Source organism: Oncorhynchus mykiss, chromosome 12 (genome assembly GCF_057628025.1).
Source record: "Oncorhynchus mykiss isolate SJ-2025 chromosome 12, ASM5762802v1, whole genome shotgun sequence".
NCBI lineage: Eukaryota > Metazoa > Chordata > Actinopteri > Salmoniformes > Salmonidae > Oncorhynchus > Oncorhynchus mykiss.
Genome location: NC_143033.1, coordinates 71644743 through 71666836, shown reverse-complemented (window position 1 = coordinate 71666836; position 22094 = coordinate 71644743). Strand labels below are relative to the sequence as shown.

Here is a 22094-nt window from a genome sequence, read left to right as displayed (position 1 = left end):
ATGTCAATCCATTTTTGACCTCATCCAAGCCCCACCCATTCACTCGGCAGCCTTTATAAACTAGCTGTCATCAATTCTTGTCCTTACTGATTGTTTCCCTGCCTTGAACGGTTGTCTCCTGGGTCTTCTGTCAGTCTCTTCATCTCAACTTTAAAGGTATGCTACTTGAATGGTGGCGCCACAGCTCCCTTAATTTTGCATTAAATCACAGCGTTGTGTTTTACGTGTCTTATCGTTGTCGATCTATTCCTTTCATGCTTTTAGGAAGTTGGTGGATAGGTCTCGCTTGTGTTTTGCCTTTCACATTGACTAACGTTAGCCAACTGTTAGCTAGGATGCCACGTAACGGCTTGGTTCTTCGCCCGTTTCTACCCAACTCGCTAGCTAATTGACATGCATTGTGTGACGCTTTAAAGTTAAGTCCCATCCTAATAGTAAACCAATGACTTGGATCAGTCATATATTAACTATCGATAGCATGCAATCTCGTAAACGACCGGGGAAGTGCATTTCTGTTTCACCGGACGTGATTGGCTTGCGTGGTGTTATCAGTTAATTTACAAAGCAAACTAGTTAAGCCTTGCAGGTTACCTTAAGCCAATTTATTTGTCGCATTCGTGTTACAATAAACTCAGTTGTAGGTGGCAAGTACTTGACAATTCGACTTTAATCTACTTGGAATATATTTCGACCAACGGCAGTGGCAAACCGGGCCATGTGGCATTTACTAAATATGGCTGCTTTCAACAATGGGGTGTGCTCAAGTTTATTTCTTTAACGTCCTCCGTAGCTCGCTTAGAAAGTTAAATTAATGTCAGTAACTCGGATTTGCATTAAATCTGGACATGGCAAGTTAACGTGAACTGCTTTTCGTTGGTCATTCAAACACTTTAACAATGTCGATGTAAAAATGTTAACTTCTGTCAAATTCGCTTATCTGTGCGCAGTTCGTGTGGTTGTGAGTTGATTAGATGACTGTCATTTTAATGTACTTAAGTCGGTAGGTTATTGAATTTATATTTTTGAAAGCCCAATGAAGTTAAGCTTGCGCTATGGTTCAACACTGCATTGTCACACTGCTGCAGCATCTGGTTGCAGTCGAATGTAGTGAACCGTACTTTTCAAATCTAAACATAAAACGGCTAAAGCCTGAGCTCACGTTGCACTACCATTAACTAAGCTACAGTACCAGTAAAACAAACTCGTTTGCCCATGTATGTTACATGAGTTGCGCATTGGCAACGAAACAAATTCATACTAAATACCCCATAGGCATGGAATGGGCATGTGGGAATACTTTCCGCAGGATGGTGATAAGAATAGATTTGTACTGGCCTTGGCCACTATCCCACTAGGTACAGTACATCTGTTCACTCCATAGCAGTCGAGGTGACATTGAAGAGCTGTCAACTAGCGGTACATTGATAAGGTTGAGCTGATGTATTGTGCAGAGTGGCCTGGCTTACTCCATCCAAATCAGAGGCCATTTGCATAACCACAAATTAGGCAGTTTATTCATTGTTAAAGTGCATTTCACTGATGGCCCACTACCATCTCTATCCTCATGTTGCAGCACCATGGCAAACACCGAACGTACCTTCATTGCCATCAAGCCCGATGGTGTCCAGAGGGGGCTTGTGGGGGAGATCATTAAGCGCTTTGAGCAGAGGGGCTTCAGGCTTGTGGCCATGAAGATGCTCCAGGTATGTGAGTAACTGCATCTTTTCAGAGGTGCGTCTTGTAGGGTTCAACGGCATTGAACTGAGTCTTTGTGATTGCAGGCATCTGAGGACCATGTCAAGCAGCACTACATTGACCTGAAGGACATGCCCTTCTATGGTGGCCTTTGCGCCTTCATGCACTCTGGTCCCGTTGTTGCCATGGTAACTATCCTCCAGACACTACTCGCAGGCCTCTTCAAAATGCTCGCTCACTGCTAATGCCACCCTGAACACAATACTTCAGGTTCTCTTGAGCAGTGATTGTGATAGAATGTATTGTTCCACTCAAGCCTCAATTTTACCCTCCCCTTGTGTTCAGATCTGGGAAGGCCTGAATGTTGTGAAGAACGGCAGACTGATGCTGGGAGAGACCAACCCTGCAGACTCCAAGCCCGGCAGCATCCGCGGTGACCTCTGTATCACGCTTGGCAGGTAAGTGTCCACTGATGCCTGTCCATACAGAATCTCATATGGGAAGAATTAAAGTGCCAAACCAATTTGAGTAGTGGGTGCAGCATAAAAATGTGTGGACCATCGTTGGCCAGGAATCTGATTAAAATATTCATGCTGTAACTGATTTTCTGTGTAGAGATGTCTTCTGCAGTGGCTATAGTTCCAATAAACTTAGTCTGTTATCCACATGATGCAGAGTTGCTGATTTGCCTTTTGCCATTACAGGAACATCATCCACGGCAGTGACTCCCTTGATAGTGCCAAAAAGGAGATCGGCCTGTGGTTCAAGCCAGAGGAGGTGGTTGAGTACAAGAGCTGCCAACATGGATTCCTGTATGAGTAAATAAAATGGAATTGCAACTGGAACTGACTTATCGCAAACCATTCTGAATGCTGTTGATCTGGAGTTGTTCATGTACCTTGTGACTTGAAGGCACTTACAAATGTCAATAAAAAAAACAATCATGAAGTGGAATATGCAAGGCTCGCCTAGTTTACTTGATTAAAGCGTTGATTTCTTGAATTGGTATTGTCTGGCTTCTGTTCAGTCAGTGTGGGCTAATATTGAAGGGGCTTCAACATATTCATAAATGGCAAGGAATGCTGTTGGATATCCTTCACAATTTGCAAGATGTTTACATGCCATTTGTTTAAGGTGTTACTGTTCAGGGTGCCCTCTAGTATAGCTGATTATGCTCTGCTGTGAGGGGGGGGGGGCGGGGTCTAAATGTGGGTGTACTACCTAATTGGGTCAGTGTAATTCTACAACCGTGACAGTTCTGAAACCTGTTTTCCATTGGGCAAGCCTGACAGGTTTTGGTAGACCTTAACTGTTTGGGCAACATTACAGCATCTTGTGCAGAAAATATTTGCAATGTGATGGTTAGGTATTGTCAACTACACCCTTCTGGATGTTTGACTTGCCAAAGTGGGATGTTAACCTATATGCCTGCTATATTGGCTCAACTTGGTAACATTAACGATAGCAGGGGTATTTAATGCTTACCCTGTGAGGTCTGACGCCTGCTAATTTTCTGTTCTACCTGAATTGCACCCACCTGGTGTCCCAGGTCTAAAACAGTGATTGGGGGGGGGGGGGCAGTGAATGTTTTCTACTTCCCCAGTGTCCAATGAGTTGATGAATGTTTGTCCAGTATGAAGGAAGTTGGCATTGGCTCAACTTTAGCTCAATGATGACCTCTATACCAGGCCGTATCAGGAAGGCCATAATTGTCATACTGTTCTCTCTGCTACCACATGGTAAGCGGTACCGGAGTGCCAAGTCTAGGTCCTCATTGCCATAACCCTGAAGTATTCCGTTAATGGTGTAGGTAAAACAATGGACGCTGGCATATTATGCAGTGTAGAAAGTAAATTTATTTTACAATACTTTTTCCACAAACATGCTGCAAAATTCAAACATGTTAAATGAAAGTAAACATCTAAACATTTCTTTACTTTTGTATTTGATATACTGTAGCTTAGTAAACTTCATGTTCACAGCACATTTACCATGGAAACCAAGGAACAAAAACATACTTGGATGAAAAAAATAATTTATCCCATAAGTGCCATGCAAAGAATGTTTTGGCAGTTAATACAAATCTTTCATAGTTGTATCCAAAATACAAGAGAACTGAATTTCTCCATGGCCACAGTTTATGAAAATCATTTAATTCTTAAAAGGTTATGAATATCAAATATATATATATATACATAGCACCATAAAGACAATGAAGGGGTTTCACAATAGAAACAAGCACACAGACCCATGTTAGTACAAAGACCAACAGTTACACATAAACCAAGATCAACTAGTTAAGCACACGAGGACATGTTCACTGCTGCATGCACATATTTTGGTTAACAAACACACCCTCAGTCTTGTTTTCTTATATTGATTATAATATTGATGAAATAATGCATTTGAACGTCATGATCAGAATAGTGTAGCCCTATATTTTGTGCGTTTCTTTTCTTCATTCAAATTCAATTAATTCTCATGTTTAACATTTGTGTTACAAGGACGATGGAGACAAGGTTTGTCACCTCAAAACAGTCATACCATATATTAACATAATGTAATGTATATTTCCACCATTCAGTCTTTGATGCACAATCTAAAGTTTGAGTGAAAGTACAGCTCAAAGCTTAGGATCTCACTGCATTAGGAGAGTACTGTGATAAGACGTTATTGCTTGACAGTGACCTTCGGCAATCTTTGGCATCACCATGGTCACCTGAGCTGGTTTACACCAGCCAACGCGTAAAATGTACATTTTCATTGAGACTAATACTAGTTTGAGTTTCACTCAGGGCCAGACATTGAAACAAACAGTAACAACAGTAAGACAAATCGACAAAGCTAACATTTAACTGAACTTTTGGAGAGAAAAAAAAAATTGTTCAAGAAACACCTACACATGATCAGACAGTGACAGACAGTTAAATCCTACCTCTAGAGACAAAATATATGACAAATCCACTTGAAATGGGACCTTGTATCACATTCAGATAGGTCTCTACATTAGTGAGATGGTTTACCAAGTGACACATTTACTTTAAAGACCGATCTTGGACTAACACATTTTTGTTAATACTGTTGACCACATCAATCTCTGAAGCCTAATTTCAGCATGCCAACAGCCAATGACAACACCTTTCTCAATAACCATAACGACGAAGAAGCCTATAATACAATACGCTAAGATTTCCTGAGAGTAAATTGTCAACCTTACTGGTATATAAAGTGAGACAATGGAGTGCAGTGGATATTTGATAAAGTATGTAGATTATAATCCCTCATATGGCACAAAATAAATCACCATATGTTTGTAAATTGGCTCTGTTATATACTGTATGCTTTGTTAATAAATATCTAATGTGATATATTTTGTTTTAGAAATCAATATTGACATTCATTTAATATCTCCCAACGAAAGGATGGCCTATGAATAAAATCATGAGTCAGTGAGTGTGACAATTTAACCCAAGCCTACCAATCACTTACTAAGAAATATGCACACAAAGTGATTTAAATTGTCATGAAAATCACCTTGATGTGCGGATTGACCAGAACCTGACTACCTTGCAACATTCAAGTTCTAAAAGAGGAAGAGCAAACATAGCATTATTTTGAAGATTTTCTTTTACAAAAGGCAGTACATTCTCTATTTAGATAAATGGTTCTCATGTTGTTGATGGTAGTGAAGTGATGAAACACTAATGGTGATAATGACGAACAATAGCCCGACTCTTACAGTGGCTTGAATATTTCCTTGACTCACATTTATAGTATCGCTCTGAATTATGACATAATTCATGTAGAATAATGCTACATACATTAGATATAACACATTTCAGATAGATCTCTGTACTATTTGACACAAGAGTCAAGGTTTGCATATCATTGTGTAGTAAACTATGATAGAACTAAATATTACCACAGTGAATGACCTGTTTTTCATAGAGTAGAATTTTTTGGATTTGACAAATTTGCCTGCAATCAACTGGCCAAGAGGAGTAATATTTGTAAACATACTTTAAATAAGGCATGGGAAATATAGTGTGGGAAAAGGATCGACCTGAGATTCGGGGCTCGTCCACATTCTCCATGGTAAATGTCCCAGTGATAGCTGTCAGTCATGATTGGCTATCACACAAATGGAACACAAGATCCAGAGATTGTGGTCAGGTGCTCAAATCTTAGTTGAATGTGTGGAACTGTAATGAAGCTGATTGGTGGGGTGTTTCTACTTTATATCTGAGTGATTGTTTTTTTTTTACCAGTAAGGTTTAGTCCATTCAATACCGACATACAGTTGAAGTCGGAAGTTTATATACACCTTAGACAAATACATTTAAAACTCTGTTTTTCACAATTCCTGACATTTAATCCTAATAAGAATTCCCTGTCTAAGGTCAGTTAGGGTCACCACTTTATTGTAAGAATGTGAAATGTCAGAATAACAGTAGAGGAGAGAATGATTTATTCAGCTTTTATTTCCGTCATCACATTCCCAGTGGGTCAAGAAGTTTACATACACTCAATTAGTATTTGGTAGCAATGTTGTTCAATTGTTTAACTAGGGTCAAACGTTTCGGGTAGCCTTCCACAAGCTTCCCACAATAAGTTGGGTGAATTTTGGCCCATTCCTCCTGACAGAGCTGGTGTAACTGAGTCAGGTTTGTAGGCCTCCTCGCTTGCACGCGCTTTTTCAGTTCTGCCCACGAATGTTCTATAGGATTGAGGTCAGGGCTTTGTGATGGCCACTCCAATACCTTGACTTTGTTGTCCTTAAGCCATTTTGCCACAACTTTGGAAGTATGCTTGGGTCCATTTGGAAGACCCATTTTCGACCAAGCTTTAACTTCCTGACTGATGTCTTGAGATGTTGCTTCAATATATCCACATACTTTTCCTTCTCATGATGCCATCTATTTTGTGAAGTGCACCAGACACTCCTGCAGCAAAGCACCCCCACAACATGATGCTGGCACCCCCGTGCTTCACGGGTGGGATGGTGTTCTTCGGCTTGCAAGTCTCCCCCTTTTTCCTCCAAACATAATGATGGTCATTATGGCCAAACAGTTCTATTTTTGTTTCATCAGACCAGAGGACATTTCTCCAAAAAGTACGATCTTTGTCCCCTTGTCCAGTTGCAAACGTTAGTCTGGCTATTTTATGCCGGTTTTGGAGCAGTGGCTTCTTCCTTGCTGAGTGGCCTTTCAGGTTATGTCGATATAGGACTCGTTTTACTGTGGATATAGATACTTTGTACCCGTTTCCTCCAGCATCTTCACAAGGTCCTTTGCTGCTGTTATGGGATTGATTTGCACTTTTCGCACCAAAGTACGTTCATCTCTAGGAGACAGAACGTGTCTCCTTCCTGAGCGGTATGATGGCTGCGTGTTCTCATGGTGTTTATACTTGCATACTATTGTTTGTACAGATGAACGTGGTACCTTCAGGCATTTGGAAATTGCTCTTTATTTTCTGAGGTCTTGGCTGATTTCCCAATGATGGTAAGCAAAGAGGCACTGAGTTTGAAGGTAGGCCTTGAAATACATCCACAGGTACACCTCCAATTGACTCAAATGATGTCAGTTTGCCTATCAGAAGATTCTAAAGCCATGGCATAACTTTCCGGAATTTTCCAAGCTGTTTAAAAGGCACAGTCAACTTTGTGTATGTAAACTTCTGACACACTGGAATTGTGATACAGTGAATTATAAGTGAAATAATCTGTCTGTAAACAATTGTTGGAAAAATGACTTGTGTCATGCACAAAGTAGATGTCCCAACTTGCCAAAACTATAGTTTGTTATCATGAAATTTGTGGAGTGGTTCAAAAACGAGTTTTAATGACTCCAACCTAAGTGTACAGTGCCTTGCGAAAGTATTCGGCCCCCTTGAACTTTGCGACCTTTTGCCACATTTCAGGCTTCAAACATAAAGATATAAAACTGTATTTTTTTGTGAAGAATCAACAACAAGTGGGACACAATCATGAAGTGGAACGACATTTATTGGATATTTCAAACTTTTTTAACAAATCAAAAACTGAAAAATTGGGCGTGCAAAATTATTCAGCCCATTTACTTTCAGTGCAGCAAACTCTCTCCAGAAGTTCAGTGAGGATCTCTGAATGATCCAATGTTGACCTAAATGACTAATGATGATAAATACAATCCACCTGTGTGTAATCAAGTCTCCGTATAAATGCACCTGCACTGTGATAGTCTCAGAGGTCCGTTAAAAGCGCAGAGAGCATCATGAAGAACAAGGAACACACCAGGCAGGTCCGAGATACTGTTGTGAAGAAGTTTAAAGCCGGATTTGGATACAAAAAGATTTCCCAAGCTTTTAACATCCCAAGGAGCACTGTGCAAGCGATAATATTGAAATGGAAGGAGTATCAGACCACTGCAAATCAACCAAGACCTGGCCGTCCCTCTAAACTTTCAGCTCATACAAGGAGAAGACTGATCAGAGATGCAGCCAAGAGGCCCATGATCACTCTGGATGAACTGCAGAGATCTACAGCTGAGGTGGGAGACTCTGTCCATAGGACAACAATCAGTCGTATATTGCACAAATCTGGCCTTTATGGAAGAGTGGCAAGAAGAAAGCCATTTCTTAAAGATATCCATAAAAAGTGTCGTTTAAAGTTTGCCACAAGCCACCTGGGAGACACACCAAACATGTGGAAGAAGGTGCTCTGGTCAGATGAAACCAAAATTGAACTTTTTGGCAACAATGCAAAATGTTATGTTTGGCGTAAAAGCAACACAGCTCATCACCCTGAACACACCATCCCCACTGTCAAATATGGTGGTGGCAGCATCATGGTTTGGGCCTGCTTTTCTTCAGCAGGGACAGGGAAGATGGTTAAAATTGATGGGAAGATGGATGGAGACCAAATACAGGACCATTCTGGAAGAAAACCTGATGGAGTCTGCAAAAGACCTGAGACTGGGACGGAGATTTGTCTTCCAACAAGACAATGATCCAAAACATAAAGCAAAATCTACAATGGAATGGTTCAAAAATAAACATATCCAGGTGTTAGAATGGCCAAGTCAAAGTCCAGACCTGAATCCAATCGAGAATCTGTGGAAAGAACTGAAAACTGCTGTTCACAAATGCTCTCAATCCAACCTCACTGAGCTCGAGCTGTTTTGCAAGGAGGAATGGGAAAAAATGTCAGTCTCTCGATGTGCAAAACTGATAGAGACATACCCCAAGCGACTTACAGCTGTAATCGCAGCAAAAGGTGGCGCTACAAAGTATTAACTTAAGGGGGCTGAATAATTTTGCACGCCCAATTTTTCAGTTTTTGATTTGTTAAAAAAGTTTGAAATATCCAATAAATGTCCTTCCACTTCATGATTGTGTCCCACTTGTTGTTGATTCTTCACAAAGAAATACAGTTTTATATCTTTATGTTTGAAGCCTGAAATGTGGCAAAAGGTCGCAAAGTTCAAGGGGGCCGAATACTTTCGCAAGGCACTGTATGTAAAATTCCGACTTCAACTGTACATACACCCTGTTTTTTGGAAAATCTGATTATATATACACTCAAACATCACATAGTTTATCCATCAAAAGATTACCCTACCTCAAAGTAACGAATACGAGAGATGCACAAAAAGATCTCGGATTTGAAAAAGTCGTACAAAAACTTTTTTTTGTTGAAGTACAAAAAACTGAACTGAAACGTAAAGTTGTCATTTACGCACCTCTTTTTTCCTTTATTTTCTACTCTCCCCGTTTGCGCTGTCTGTTTGGAACTAGTCTTTGAGCCGCTCTGTCCTGAATCTCTCTATGGGCACAGCTTGGAGCACTTGGTGACCTTCCATGTTAATGTTGTGGGGAGGGAGGGAGTGGGACAGGCTCCTTCTTGCCCTTAGGCTGGCCCTCCGGTGGTGGGTGCAGCAGTGCCCCACGGAGACTCAGGGCTCCTGTTTGATGTAGTAACTGCAGCCGGAGCCGTTGTTCTCTAGGTCAGAGGCTGTGCCCTGCGGGAAGTTGAACTCGTCCGTCTCCTGAACCTCCTCCTTCAGCGTTACCCCTTAAAAAAAAAAGAAAAAAAAGAGGGCAAGTAGAGAAGTAGGAAAGATGGGGAATTGAAAGACAAGAAGGAGAGGAAGAATTATAAAACTCAGGAGATAAAGGAGAAAATAAGTTGCCTTATCAAGATGGTTGATGTTGAGATGGGGTAGAGTCCTTGGACAACTACACTTTTCAGTTTCAGCAGCGGACATCCCTACCCAACTACCAGGCTTAACATGGGTTTCTAATTTGAGTTCAGTTGGTAGGGTGGCTTAGGTTACCTGGCTTTCCGTTGGGGCCGAGTTCCTGGGCTGCCGAGGGAGGCTGTGCGTTTCCCGGGGCAGATGCTGGCGTGGGAGGAGATGGGTAGTCTGGCGGGGTCATGTTCTCGTCTCCAGATAGGTTCCTCTGGGGCACTCCACTCAATACCACCCCCGACAAACTCACTGGCCGCTTGCCAATGGGGATCTTCCTCTCTAAAAATCAAGACAACGGTAAAATGTTTTTTTCAGCTCTGCTGTTACCTTCATGTCTCTTATACCTTTGCTGTTTTTGACGTGTGACTACTTATTAATGATTAATAACATAAGGTAACATTGAAATATTCAAATCTAGGTAAAAATGTCTTAGAAATGTAAGTTATTCAGGAAAGCTTGATGTTTATTTTTGATTTATTTCACCTTTATTTAACCAAGTAGGCTAGTTGAGAACAAGTTCTCATTTGCAACTGTGACCTGGCCAAGATAAAGCATAGCAGTTCGAAACATACAACAACACAGAGTTACACATGGAATGAACAAAACATACAGTCAATAATACAGTAGAACAAAAGAAAATAAAAAATCTATATACCAGTGAGTGCAATTGAGGTAAGTTAAGGAAATAAATAGGCCATGGTGGCGATGTAATTACAATATAGCAATTAAACACTGGAATGGTAGATTGGCAGAAGATGAATGTGCAGGTAAAGATACTGGGGTGCAAAAGAGCAAAATAAATAAATACCAGTATGGGGATGAGGTAGGTAGATAGTTGGGCTGTTTACAGATGGGCTGTGTACAGGTGCAGTGATCTGTAAGCTGGTGCTTAAAGCTAGTGAGGGAAATGTGAGTCTCCAGCTTCAGATATTTTTGCAGTTCGTTCCAGTCATGGGCAGCAGAGAACTGGAAGGAAAGACGACCAAAGGAGGAATTGGCTTTGGGGGGTGACCAGTGAGATATATCTGCTGGAGCGCGTGCTACGAGTGGGTGCTGCTATGGTGACCAGTGAGCTGAGATAAGGCGGGGCTTTACCTAGCAGAGACTTGTAGATAACCTGTAACCAGTGGATGGGATGAGTATGAAGCGAGGGCCAACCAACGAGAGCGTACAGGTCGCAATGGTGGGTAGTATATGGGGCTTTGGTGACAAAATGGATGGCACTGTGATAGACTGCATGCAGTTTGTTGAGTAGAGTGTTGGAGGCTATTTTATAGATGACATCACCGAAGTCGAGGATCGGTAGGATGGTCAGTTTTACAAGGGTATGTTTGGCAGCATGAGTGAAGGAAGCCGATTCTAGATTTAATTTTGGATTGGAGATGCTTAATGCGAGTCTGGAAGGAGAGTTTACAGTCTAATGTAATGTCTGGCATGACTAACAAAGACTGAAGGAACATAAAAACCAAGCATACTATAAAAAGATCTACACTATGGGCCTACATAATCAAATGATTTGTATTTTATTGTAGTCATTGAAGATTTTTCTTCAGCCTGAGGTAACAGCTTCACACTGGTACGAACATTCAATCTGGTGTAGGAGGGTTTTGACTTGGTTTCAATGCTGTTTTGGTGTGAATAGAGATGCAGAGCAACAACCATGAAGAGCCGCGGTGAGTGCAGCTTTGCCCTTAAATAGAGAAAGAAAGAGGGAAAGGGGAGGGTGCGGGGGAGGAGGCAGAGGCACGGGGCAAAACGAGGGGACGGATGACCCACTTTTCTTTTGGCCTTTGTACTGCTGGGATTTCTTCTTCTGCTTTGTCACACTCGGAGGGAGCTCTCTAGAGGCTGAAAAAAAAGCACAAACCAGAGAACAACTCATTCATTCATACATTTGTTCAGCACAGCTCGTCTCAACTCGTTCAAAAAAAATGCAATGCTTTAGCTCAATTTTCCTACATTACTAGAATTGGTTTCAGATTAAAGGTTTGCGTAAAAGTCACAGTGTTTTGGTTATCTGAAGGTTTCTGTGTTTTGCTTAAATTAAGTTTGATGTTTTGACTGTCTTGGTGGGTGTTTTTTGTATTTAGCAGTTCTACCTGTATTGGTAGTTTTGGTTATTTGGGAGATTACAGTCAAGATCATTTGGGGGATGATGCTAATTAAAAATCCGACTTGGTTTTCCAGAAGGTTGTTTTGGGCTAGGCTAGAGCTAGTTCAGACCTTGCAGTAAGAAAATGTATATCTTTGTCCATCTTTGTCTTTGTGTAAAAATGGTTGAAAAATCCCAATAAACAGAATATTTAAAAAAAAAACTCACCTAGCACAGCTGGTGGCTGTAGTTGGTAGCCAGTCAGTTGACACCAACCCACAGGGTAGAGGTCAGGTGATTCACAATCCACCCACTGATCATACTCGTCCTCCCAGCCGTCAAAATGGATGCGCAGCAGTCTATATACAATACGTGTCACTGTGGCAACACACACCAGCCGGGGCTCCATCAGGTCCACAGCCTCCAGCTTCATGCCAGGGCGGAACCCATGGTTTGGAACCTCCTTTAAAGTCAACAAAGAGAAGGGGACATTCAGCTGGTGGAATTTCTCATAACACTCATAACTACAAGCAAGCAAAGTTGTACATTGGTGGGCTACTAGTCTTAACTTCACTGCACTCAGATGCCATTGGTCTTTCTTATTCGGACTAATATCCTGTAACGACTACACTACTGACAGAAATCAAGCAATTTGAAAAAGCCAAAGTGCATAAACAATCAAACTTCAAATAGATGAAAAATGTAAAGGGTTACTCAGACAGCAAGTAGTTGGTTTTGACAACAAATTCAGTCTAACTAACAGACTGAGAACAAAAGTAAAGAGTCAAAATGACTTAACAGGCAAAATAGCTAGCAGACAAAGCTGAACAAGGTTACCTTGTTAAAGAGCTTCACCGGAGCTGCCACTGAACCCGTTTCCCTGAGGTAGTCAAACCATCTGAATGGGAGTTTTGTGTACCCTGCAGAAAAGACTTACTTATTGAGGCTACAAGTAACAGCAACTGGCTGGCCAATTGAAATAGCCACTGTGAGGTAAGAATCAGTGGTGCGCACTCTCTTGGTACTACAAATAAACTCAAATAGACAATTGTGATTATGCTTTTACCACACAATGTAATGTAATTCAGTGTGTACCACGTGGAGGGGTGAGTTCAATTGTGTTGATTTCACAGAATCCAGCAGGAAAGATAGAGGGAGAGGTGGAGTGATAGCAGAACCAGTCAGAGCCATCAGCTGCCTCGGAACCATCAATTCCGATCATGAGGTATCCATCCGCCAAGACCTGGAAGAAGAGAAGGCAGGGAGGGTGAATGTGTACAACTCTGCTACACGTGCAATGTCATTTGTCTTTATTTCCCTCATTTCTCTGTCAGTCATATTTCTCATCACGATTATAGGGCTTACCTTTCTAACAGTAGCAATACAAATAGCTGATAGATTCAGAGGGTCAATAGCCTCCAGCTTCATGCCATCTTTAAACCACTCCCCGCTCTGGTCAACATCCTTCACCTGAGAGAGATTGTGCCACGTATCAAACAAATGTCAGAGACCAGAACAATATTTGAATCAACTAAGTCAAGTGGCAAATTGAAACATTTATTTGAACTCACCTTCACAAAAAGCTGTCCTGGGGCATCTACTTGGCCATCAAGTTTCTTTGAGACATCTGAAACAAGGAAGAGTATCGGTCATTAATGGACAACAATCAAACCCTAAAAGTCCATATAAATCATACAGAAACAACTAGATTCTTAAAGTGCCTAAGTGTTTCACCCATGTTGAGATTTTCAGGATCCTTAAAACACTAAGCAAATCTTTACCCTTATGTGTAAGACCCTCATGTGTAAGACCCTCATGCGTAAGACCCTCATGCGTAAGACCCTCATGCGTAAGACCCTCATGCGTCAGACCCTCATGCGTCAGACCCTCATGCGTCAGACCCTCATGTGTCAGACCCGCGTGCCTAGTCTCGCGTGCCCTCCCCACTATGGTCACTGACCCGATCTCTTGAAGCGGTGTCCGATGCCGCGGGACCAGCCGATGCTGTGTATCAGTGGGCTGTACATGTGGCACCAGAAGTCATCCGAGCCGTCCGAGCACTCCTCGTAGACGAGCCGAAGTCGACCGCCGATCACCTGCTCTACCAGGGCCACCCGCGTCCGGCACAGGTGAGTCTTATCCACCACCTCCACACGCATCAGCTTCTTAAAGGGGAACTGCATGCTCTGCTGCACCTGGGGAAGGGTGAGGAGGTGAGGATTCTACAAGGTTACTTGACAATCCAGTTAGGCATTATAGCATATGTCACTATATAATAATACATGCAATGCATGTTTGTACTGGTAGTGGCATAAGGTTATTAGCATTGCATTTGTGGAAATAATACAAGCCTATTCATCTTCTCATATTGATATTTGATGCATGTTTGTACTATGAGTGAGGAGTTGGAGTGTCTTGTGATGAAGAGTTGTAGCTCACCTTGGTGGAGAAATCAATAGGTAGAGTCTTTGCTCCTGTTAGGCATTTCACAAGAAACGCTTTCCAGTTGGTGCACTTGTGCTGAATGGCTAAGGTGAAACAGTCAGACAACGTTTGGGATAGATTAGAAATGATTCTCTCAAACAGGTCAGAAATTATAAATTACTTAACACTTGCCCCACCACTTGTAACAGAGCATATATCCTTATCTTGGCAAAACAAAGTAAGGTACTATAATTTGTTCTAATTACCTTTCAGAGAACAGACTACGCATGCCGTGTACATAACAAAATACAGTACCTTGTTTAAAAAGAGCACTGAGCACTGATTTGGTGACCTTGAGCATAATTCAGGAAAGGTGCTTTGCAAAATAAAGGCATTATCATTATTAACTTTATGGCCACAAATATCCTGGCTGTTTTCTAAGTGACTCCCTCTGTTACTCTTACACTTGGGAGGAACCAGGGGCTTTCCTCCTGCTGCACACCAGCCCACCGGGTGGATGTCAGGGACACAGATGTTACACCAGAAATCCCTGCCAGAGTCACCATCAAACCCCTCGTACCGTAGCAGTGCCTTAAAGCCTGCGGAGAGAAACACAATGATGTTTTAAGATTAGGAAAACCACTGATTTTCTACTAATTTTGATCCGGAAATACCCTTAAAAATTAATCATAGGAGTATTGTTGGATGAGAGAAGTATCTATGTTTCCAAGCATTGTGTGTAGGTTACATCTAAGTGTAACATGTCTATATGTAAACAGAGTTTGATGAAAACAATGCAGAGAAAGTACCCCATCATCTATGAATCCAACCAGGTGCATTTCAGAGTGAAGAGGATTCTCTGGGGCTTCTTTGTTACCTGCTAATTTGATAACTCCTGCTATCCAGTACACTTTCATTGGCAGGCCGCTGTCTGTATTGGGCACCTCTACCCTCACCCCTTCTGCAAGGTCACCCCAAGAAGTTCCCATGGGAACCTAAGGCAGAGAAGACAACACACGCTGAACATAGAGAACGACATCACAATACAAATATGTCCGTTCAAAAAGGACTGCTATTAATTAAAACAACCAAACGCATCATGGCAAGCTAATACTCTTCATTGTCACCTATCCTCACAATTAGTGCAGCTTCAACAATGTAAAAAAAATGTTATACACACACAGTTGAAGTCAGAAGTTCACATACACCTTAGCCAAATACATTTGAACTCAATTTCACAAATCCTGACATTTAATCCTAGTAAAAATTCTATCTTAGATTAGTTAGGATCACCACTTTTTTTAAGAATGTGAAATGTCAGAATAATAGTAGAGAGAATAAATGTATTTCTTTCATCACATTCCCAGTGGGTCAGAAGTTTACATACACTCAATTAGTATTTGGTAGCATTGCCTTTAAATTGTTTAACTTGGGTCAAACGTTTCAGGTAGACTTCAACAAGCTTCCCACAATAAGTTGGGTGAATTGTGGCCCATTACTCCTGACAGAGCTGGTGTAACTGAGTCAGGTTTGTAGGCCTCCTTGCTGGCACACGCTTTTTCAGTTCTGCCCACAATTTTTTTATAGGATTGAGGTCAGGGCTCGTGATGGCCACTCCAATACCTTGACTTTGTTGTCCTTAAGCCATTTTGCAACAACTTTGGAAGTTTGCTTGGGGTCATTGTCCATTTGGAAGACCCATTTGCAACCAAGCTTTAACTTCCTGACTGATGTCTTGAGATGTTGCTTCAATATATCCACATACTTTTCCTACCTCATGATGCCATCTATTTTGTGAAGTGCACCAGTCACTCCTGCAGCAATGCACCCCCACAAGATGATGCTGCCACCCCCGTGCTTCACGGTTGAGATGGTGTTCTTCGGCTTGCAAGCCTCCCCCTTTTCCCTCCAAACATAACAATGGTCATTATGGCCAAACAGTTCCATTTTTGTTTCATCAGACCAGAGGACATTTTTCCAAAAAGTACGATCTTTGTTCCCATGTGCAGTTGCAAACCGTAGTCTGGCTATTTTATGGCGGTTTTGGAGCGGTGGCTTCTTCCTTGCTGAGCAGCCTTTCAGGTTGTGTCGATATAGGACTGATTTTACTGTGGATATAGCTACTTTTTTTAGCTGTTTCCTCCAGCATCTTCACAAGGTATTTTGCTGTTGTTATGGGATTGATGTGCACTTTTTGCACCACAGTACGTTCATCTCTAGGAGACAGAACACGTCTCCTCTCCTTCCTGAGCAGTATGACGGCTGCGTGGTCCCATGGTGTTTATACTTGCATACTATTGTTTGTACAGATGAATGTGGTACCTTCAGGCGTTTGGAAGGTGCTCCAAAGGATGAACCAGGCTTGTGGAGGTCTACAAAACATTTTATGAGGTCTTGGCTTATTTTGAGTTTGAAGGTAGGCCTTGAAATACATCCACAGGTACACCTCCAATTGACTCAAATGATGTCAATTAGCCTATCAGAAGATTCTAAAACCATGACATTTTCCAGAATTTCCCAAGCTGTTTCAAGGCACAGTCAACTTTGTGTATGTAAACTTCTGACCCACTGGAATTGTGATACAGTGAATTATAAGTGAAATAATCTGTCTGTAAACAATTGTTGGAAAAATGACTTGTGTCATGCACAAAGTCGATGTCCTAGCCGACTTGCCAAAACTATAGTTTGTTAACAAGACATTTGTGGAGTGGTTGAAAAATAACTTTTAATGACTCCAACCTAAGTGTATGTAAACATCCGACTTCAACTGTGTGTGTGTGTGTATATATATATATACACTCACACACACAGTGTCCGGTGTATGTGACAATAAAACATAAATATATATATATTTATTTATGTTTTATTGTCACATACACCAGAGAGGTGCAGTAAAATGTGTTGTTTCACAGGGTCAGCTATAGTAGTATTGCGCGCCTTGAGCAAATCAGGATTAAGTGCCTTGCTCAAGAACACAGACAGGTTTTTCACCTTGTCGGCTTGGGTATTCGAACCAGTGACCTTTCGGTTACTGGCCCAACGCTCTAACCGCTAGGCTACCTGCCATCCCAGAGCCCCCCCCCCCCAGAGGAAGAATGACATCGTATTTCCAAAACATCCAGACGAGCTATTCATCACACTGTTTGATGGGTCAGTAGGGATGAGTTATATTCTAACATACTTTCTCTGTTGAGTTTTGTTGTACTGGAGCATAAAACATCTTACCAGGTTACAAATCAACACATTCTAATATCTAGAAGAATCTACTTCTTTATAACAACCAAGAAAGGCCCAAGCTGAAATTCAATTACTTTGTATTTATTGTAGTATTAGTCCCTTAATAAGTAGTCGTCATGAGAGGCAACCATAGACGCTTGCATCTTTTATCCACTGAGCGTGATCTCTACTTTAAAAGTATAATGTTACTTAAGATATACCATATTGGCTGTGTCTACATGTTCTGACTTCCACACACTGTCACTTTTCACCAGCAACCATTTGGAGTGTTTGAGCTGAGCGTTGCTTACATGTTTGAAACAGCCGACAGGTGCCCCGTTAATGTCGCCGGTGCCTATGTAGCGTCCCCAATCAAAGCCTTTCACAGGAATCACTGCAACCACCACAAGTATCGTCATGAGAGAACACAACTCAATCAACGACCACCTTGTTATCATCACCTTCTTTATTTACAGTGAGAAAGATATCATCTCAATCTAGTCCCTAGTAGAATCATCTTTGAAGACTGTTGCATCTATACTGTAGTCATTTGTAATGGGTAATAAATACATTTCACGTGTCATGGACTTTTACATGGAACTTACCCGTTTTTGATTTGACTTGATTCTGTTGGTTGGCTTGGTACTGTTGGTTGGCTTGGTACTGGGCATAGGCAGCCAACTTCGCCATGAGAGGCTGCTTCTGTAATACTTTAGCCTTTTTCGTTGGTGGTTTACCCTTTGAAAATAATAATAAAGGAACACATATTGGAGAGAGATAGAAGAAGAATAATACAAGCCAGGCAGGTTTCCTTTGTCCCAGGTTTATTCGGCAAAAAGAAATCATTGCAACGTGTGTAACGGAAACGGCAGATTATAGGATACATTTTCTGAAGATCAACAACACTTGTATCAGTTCGACTGAGATGGATATATTTTGTCTAACTTTCTTTACTGCAACAATTTATGATGGAAACGGTGTTTTTCGAAAACAGGATTGCAAAATCATTTAGAACGTACATGATGCATTCACGTAGCCCTAACAAAAAAAATATCTACTCAACATTTAGCCCTAAATACCTATTGCTGCCTAAATCTATTTTTTCAACTATTAAAATTGTGTTTGTTTTTTTTTGCAGGACAACGATTGTCCTGAATTTCAAGAATGCCTGAACTGCTTCACCTTACGTTTCTGGTTGGCTGGATGCAAGTTTCACCATGACTATGCTAGGTAAAGTCCCGCCTTATCTCTGCTCGCTGGTCACCATAGCTGCACCCACCTGCAGCACGCGTTCCAGGAGGTATATCTCACTTGTCACCCCCAGAGCCAATTCCTCCTTTGGCCGCCTCTCCTTCCAGTTCACTGCTGCCAATGACTGGAACGAACTACAAAAATCTCTGAAACTGGAAACACTTATCTCCCTCACTAGCTTTAAGCACCAGCTGTCAGAGCAGCTCACAGATCACTGCACCTGTACATAGCCCATCTATAAATAGCACAAACAACTACCACTTCCCCTACTGTATATATTTATTTTGCTCCTTTGCACCCCAGTATTTCTACTTTGCACACTCATCTACTGTCAAATCTACTATTCCAGTGTTTTAATTGCTATTTTGTATTTACTTCGCCACCATGGCCTATTTATTGCCTTTACCTCCCTTATCTCACCTAATTTGCTCACATTGTATATAGACTTATTTTTCTACTGTATTATTGACTGTATGTTTGTTTTACTCCATGTGTAATTCTCTGTTTTATTATATGTGTCAAACTGCTTTGCCTGCCTGGTTCTCAACTTGCCTGTCTGGTTAAATAAAGGTGAAATAAATAAATAGAAATGAAACGGACCGTTGCAATACGTGGGAACATGATAGTTATTAGAATATGACAAATATTAGTAAATTATTGCAGTATATCCATCCTGGCTTTTGTGGGCTACCTGAGACATGAAACACATAGTTGGGAGGGCATCCATGCTGTCAACAATTTATTAATGCTCAATTTGCCTTAAAGGTTAATGGAAACACTAACTCCTTCATTTGTATATATGTTTTGGTGTGACGTCATTACGTCCAGCTGTTTTTATTGACAATATAGTTAAATGGAAACACAATGTAGCAGGCAATTGTTGCATCTATTTTCTATACAAACTTTCCAAATGTCAAAAAAATACAAATAAAAATTATTACTGGACCAGTTAATGGAAACATAGCTACTTATAGATACACAGAGGATGATGCACAGAGGAAGGAATTAAAATGAAATAAATACAACCTGTTTACACAACTTTTCAATGTCAATTCAACTTAAAAATGGTGGTTATAGAGGAACAGACAAGGACAATAGAAGTAGACTTAGTGCAGTTTGCTGTTACCTGCAATCTGGCCAGTATGCTGGCTTTTTTAGAGTTGGATGAGTAGCTCCTTGAACAGGATACACTGCAGAAGCGCTTGGTTTTGGAGTAGAAAGCATCTCTCACTCCCACCATCCCACACATCTCACAGGTGGCTGTGGAGAGTGAAACACACACACACACACACACACACACACACGAGGGATAACGAGGTGTGAGTACTGTTCAGTCGAAGAGATGGCCATATAATAGAATGCTAACATCTCAGTTCAACCCTGTAATAAGTGGTTATTTATTGCCTTTACCTCCCTGTAATAAGTGGTCATCAGTGGTTATGTTCAATAGGCAGAGGCAGTCACAGTGCTACTAACCCATTCCTGCCTTCCCATCGGGGTAGGTGTAGACCTGGCCGTTGGTCTTGATGATGGGCAGGCTGGCAGGGAGGGAGGGCACCTCTTCATCACTGTCCTCAGAGCTCGAGCTACTGCTAGAATCCTCACTGCAGCTGTCATAGCCATCGAACATCCCAAACGAGTCCCGCCTCTTCCTTTCTGAACGAACAGTCCGTTCAGCCTGTAGGAGAGAGAGGATTGTGTCAGATAGAGATAGCACAGTGCAGTCAATGCAGTCTCACTTACCCACATGCCACTGCAGGTGGTTGCTTTGCATGATAACCTACTGCTGATAAAAAAAAATCTGAAAACGGCAAAGCAATCACTGCATCCATAAACCTTTTTAGATAAGCGTTCATATAGAGGTCCAAGAGGATATGTAGCCTATGTGCAATGTTTCCATGCAACACGGACAGAATTCGGATGAAGAGTGAAGGGGATTTTGAAAGTATAACATGTCAATTCAATAGCTACATACCAATTAATTAATATATGAATAACACTGCATTGAACCATAAAGGAAATTGCTGAGAGCTCAACATGTTAACCAATTATAACCGTAACACCCACCACCACATATCTGGTGGTAGCTCACCTACCATTTTTACACTAAAACATGTCTGTTCTCAGTGATCAAAATAGCGACATATTGTGACAACATACAGCAAGTAAGCTACATGCCAAACGTTTTGCACTGCAGTAACCGATAGCTAATGTCATCGGTGGTGCACCGCCCCCTTTCTATTCAGAACCTCTGTTGCCAAAGCACAATATTGAAATGACAGCTGCACGCGCTGGCTCATGACCTGATATCCCAGGAATTAGTCTGCAAGACACCACAATACAGCGTCAAAAATCACTGCAGTGCGGTCTATTTAACATGACGGGCCTGCCTTCTTGCAATGATTTGCTAGCCAGCTAACGTAACGTTAATGGTAGCTGCTGAATCTTGCGCCGTTATACAAGCGGACAAGCTGCCCTAGAAGGTTGGAAGATTGTTGAAGATGCAGCACCACAACTTGCCATCAACAACGGCTAGCTTTATTAAACAATTGAAAGGCTGGCAATGCTGGAATAAAGCTGTCTGTTTTATTTTCTGCGGCTACAGTAACTAGCTGGCACTACTGTTGCCTCGCCTACCTAGCTAAACTAGCTGCTGCAGTCTGACAACCACAACAAAGAAAGGGGAAATAGGATTACACCAGATATGTACACAGAACACAATAATAGCGCTCACCAAATCTCTTGCGTTTTCCATCAGCCCTTCATGCAGAGCGTTTTCTATTTTCTCTTGATACAGTGGCGAGACAGTGAAGAGAGGAAAGTTAATGGTAACCTAACATGCAAAAATAAACTCCGCTAGCTAGCTAGCATAGCATATAAACAAAATTATCATATTTCAAACGCGCAGGCGCGGAATACAGCCGCTATTTCCTGATTGGGCAAGACACTCTTCTTCATCTATATAGCATGCAGGTTAGCCAAGTAAAAGTACTTTACCGCCATCTACTGTACTGTATGCACATACGTACAGTATAATGCATTACAGTAAATACACTACATGGCCAAAAGTAAATGACACCTGCTCGTCGAACATCTCATTCCAAAATGATGGACATTAATATGGAGTTGGTCCCCCATTTGCTGCTATAGCAGCCTCCACTCTTCTGGGATGGCTTTCCAATAGA

General features: G+C 41.5%; 2 protein-coding genes across 2 annotated transcripts; one reads left to right on the top strand and one right to left on the bottom strand.

Annotated features, from left to right (window-relative positions):
* The first annotated feature begins 85 nt into the window (after positions 1–85).
* On the top strand, positions 86–2697 carry LOC110538120 (nucleoside diphosphate kinase B). Its single transcript, XM_021624721.3, has 5 exons — positions 86–156; positions 1574–1703; positions 1782–1883; positions 2041–2153; positions 2400–2697. Exons 2-5 carry the CDS (start codon positions 1578–1580, stop codon positions 2515–2517), a joined length of 459 nt encoding a protein of 152 aa, XP_021480396.2. The 5' UTR covers positions 86–156; positions 1574–1577; the 3' UTR covers positions 2518–2697.
* An 834-nt stretch (positions 2698–3531) lies between these two features.
* LOC110538119 (MBT domain-containing protein 1-like) lies at positions 3532–21865 on the bottom strand. The gene is made up of 17 exons (XM_021624720.3): positions 21644–21865; positions 20386–20587; positions 20036–20169; positions 18264–18396; positions 17970–18052; positions 15320–15437; positions 14907–15041; positions 14458–14546; positions 13979–14213; positions 13590–13645; positions 13384–13488; positions 13114–13261; positions 12856–12938; positions 12247–12481; positions 11703–11774; positions 10011–10205; positions 3532–9748 (listed from the first exon to the last, which is right to left on the bottom strand). The coding sequence occupies exons 1-17, from the start codon at positions 21662–21664 to the stop codon at positions 9630–9632; spliced, it is 2163 nt and encodes a 720-aa protein (XP_021480395.1). The 5' UTR covers positions 21665–21865; the 3' UTR covers positions 3532–9629.
* Between the last annotated feature and the right edge of the window lie 229 nt (positions 21866–22094).

Bases quoted from the DNA above. Each gene is read 5' to 3' on its own strand.
- LOC110538120 (XM_021624721.3), top strand. From the start codon at position 1,578: ATGGCAAACACCGAACGTACCTTCATTGCCATCAAGCCCGATGGTGTC. The intron at 1,704-1,781 runs GTATGTGAGTAA...TTGTGATTGCAG, and splicing joins TGGCCATGAAGATGCTCCAG to GCATCTGAGGACCATGTCAA. The intron at 1,884-2,040 runs GTAACTATCCTC...CCTTGTGTTCAG, and splicing joins CTGGTCCCGTTGTTGCCATG to ATCTGGGAAGGCCTGAATGT.
- LOC110538119 (XM_021624720.3), bottom strand. From the start codon at position 21,664: ATGGAAAACGCAAGAGATTTG. The intron at 18,053-18,263 runs GTAAGTTCCATG...TGGTGGTTGCAG, and splicing joins TCAAGTCAAATCAAAAACGG to TGATTCCTGTGAAAGGCTTT. The intron at 15,042-15,319 runs GTAACAAAGAAG...TTCTCTCCGCAG, and splicing joins AGGAGTTATCAAATTAGCAG to GCTTTAAGGCACTGCTACGG.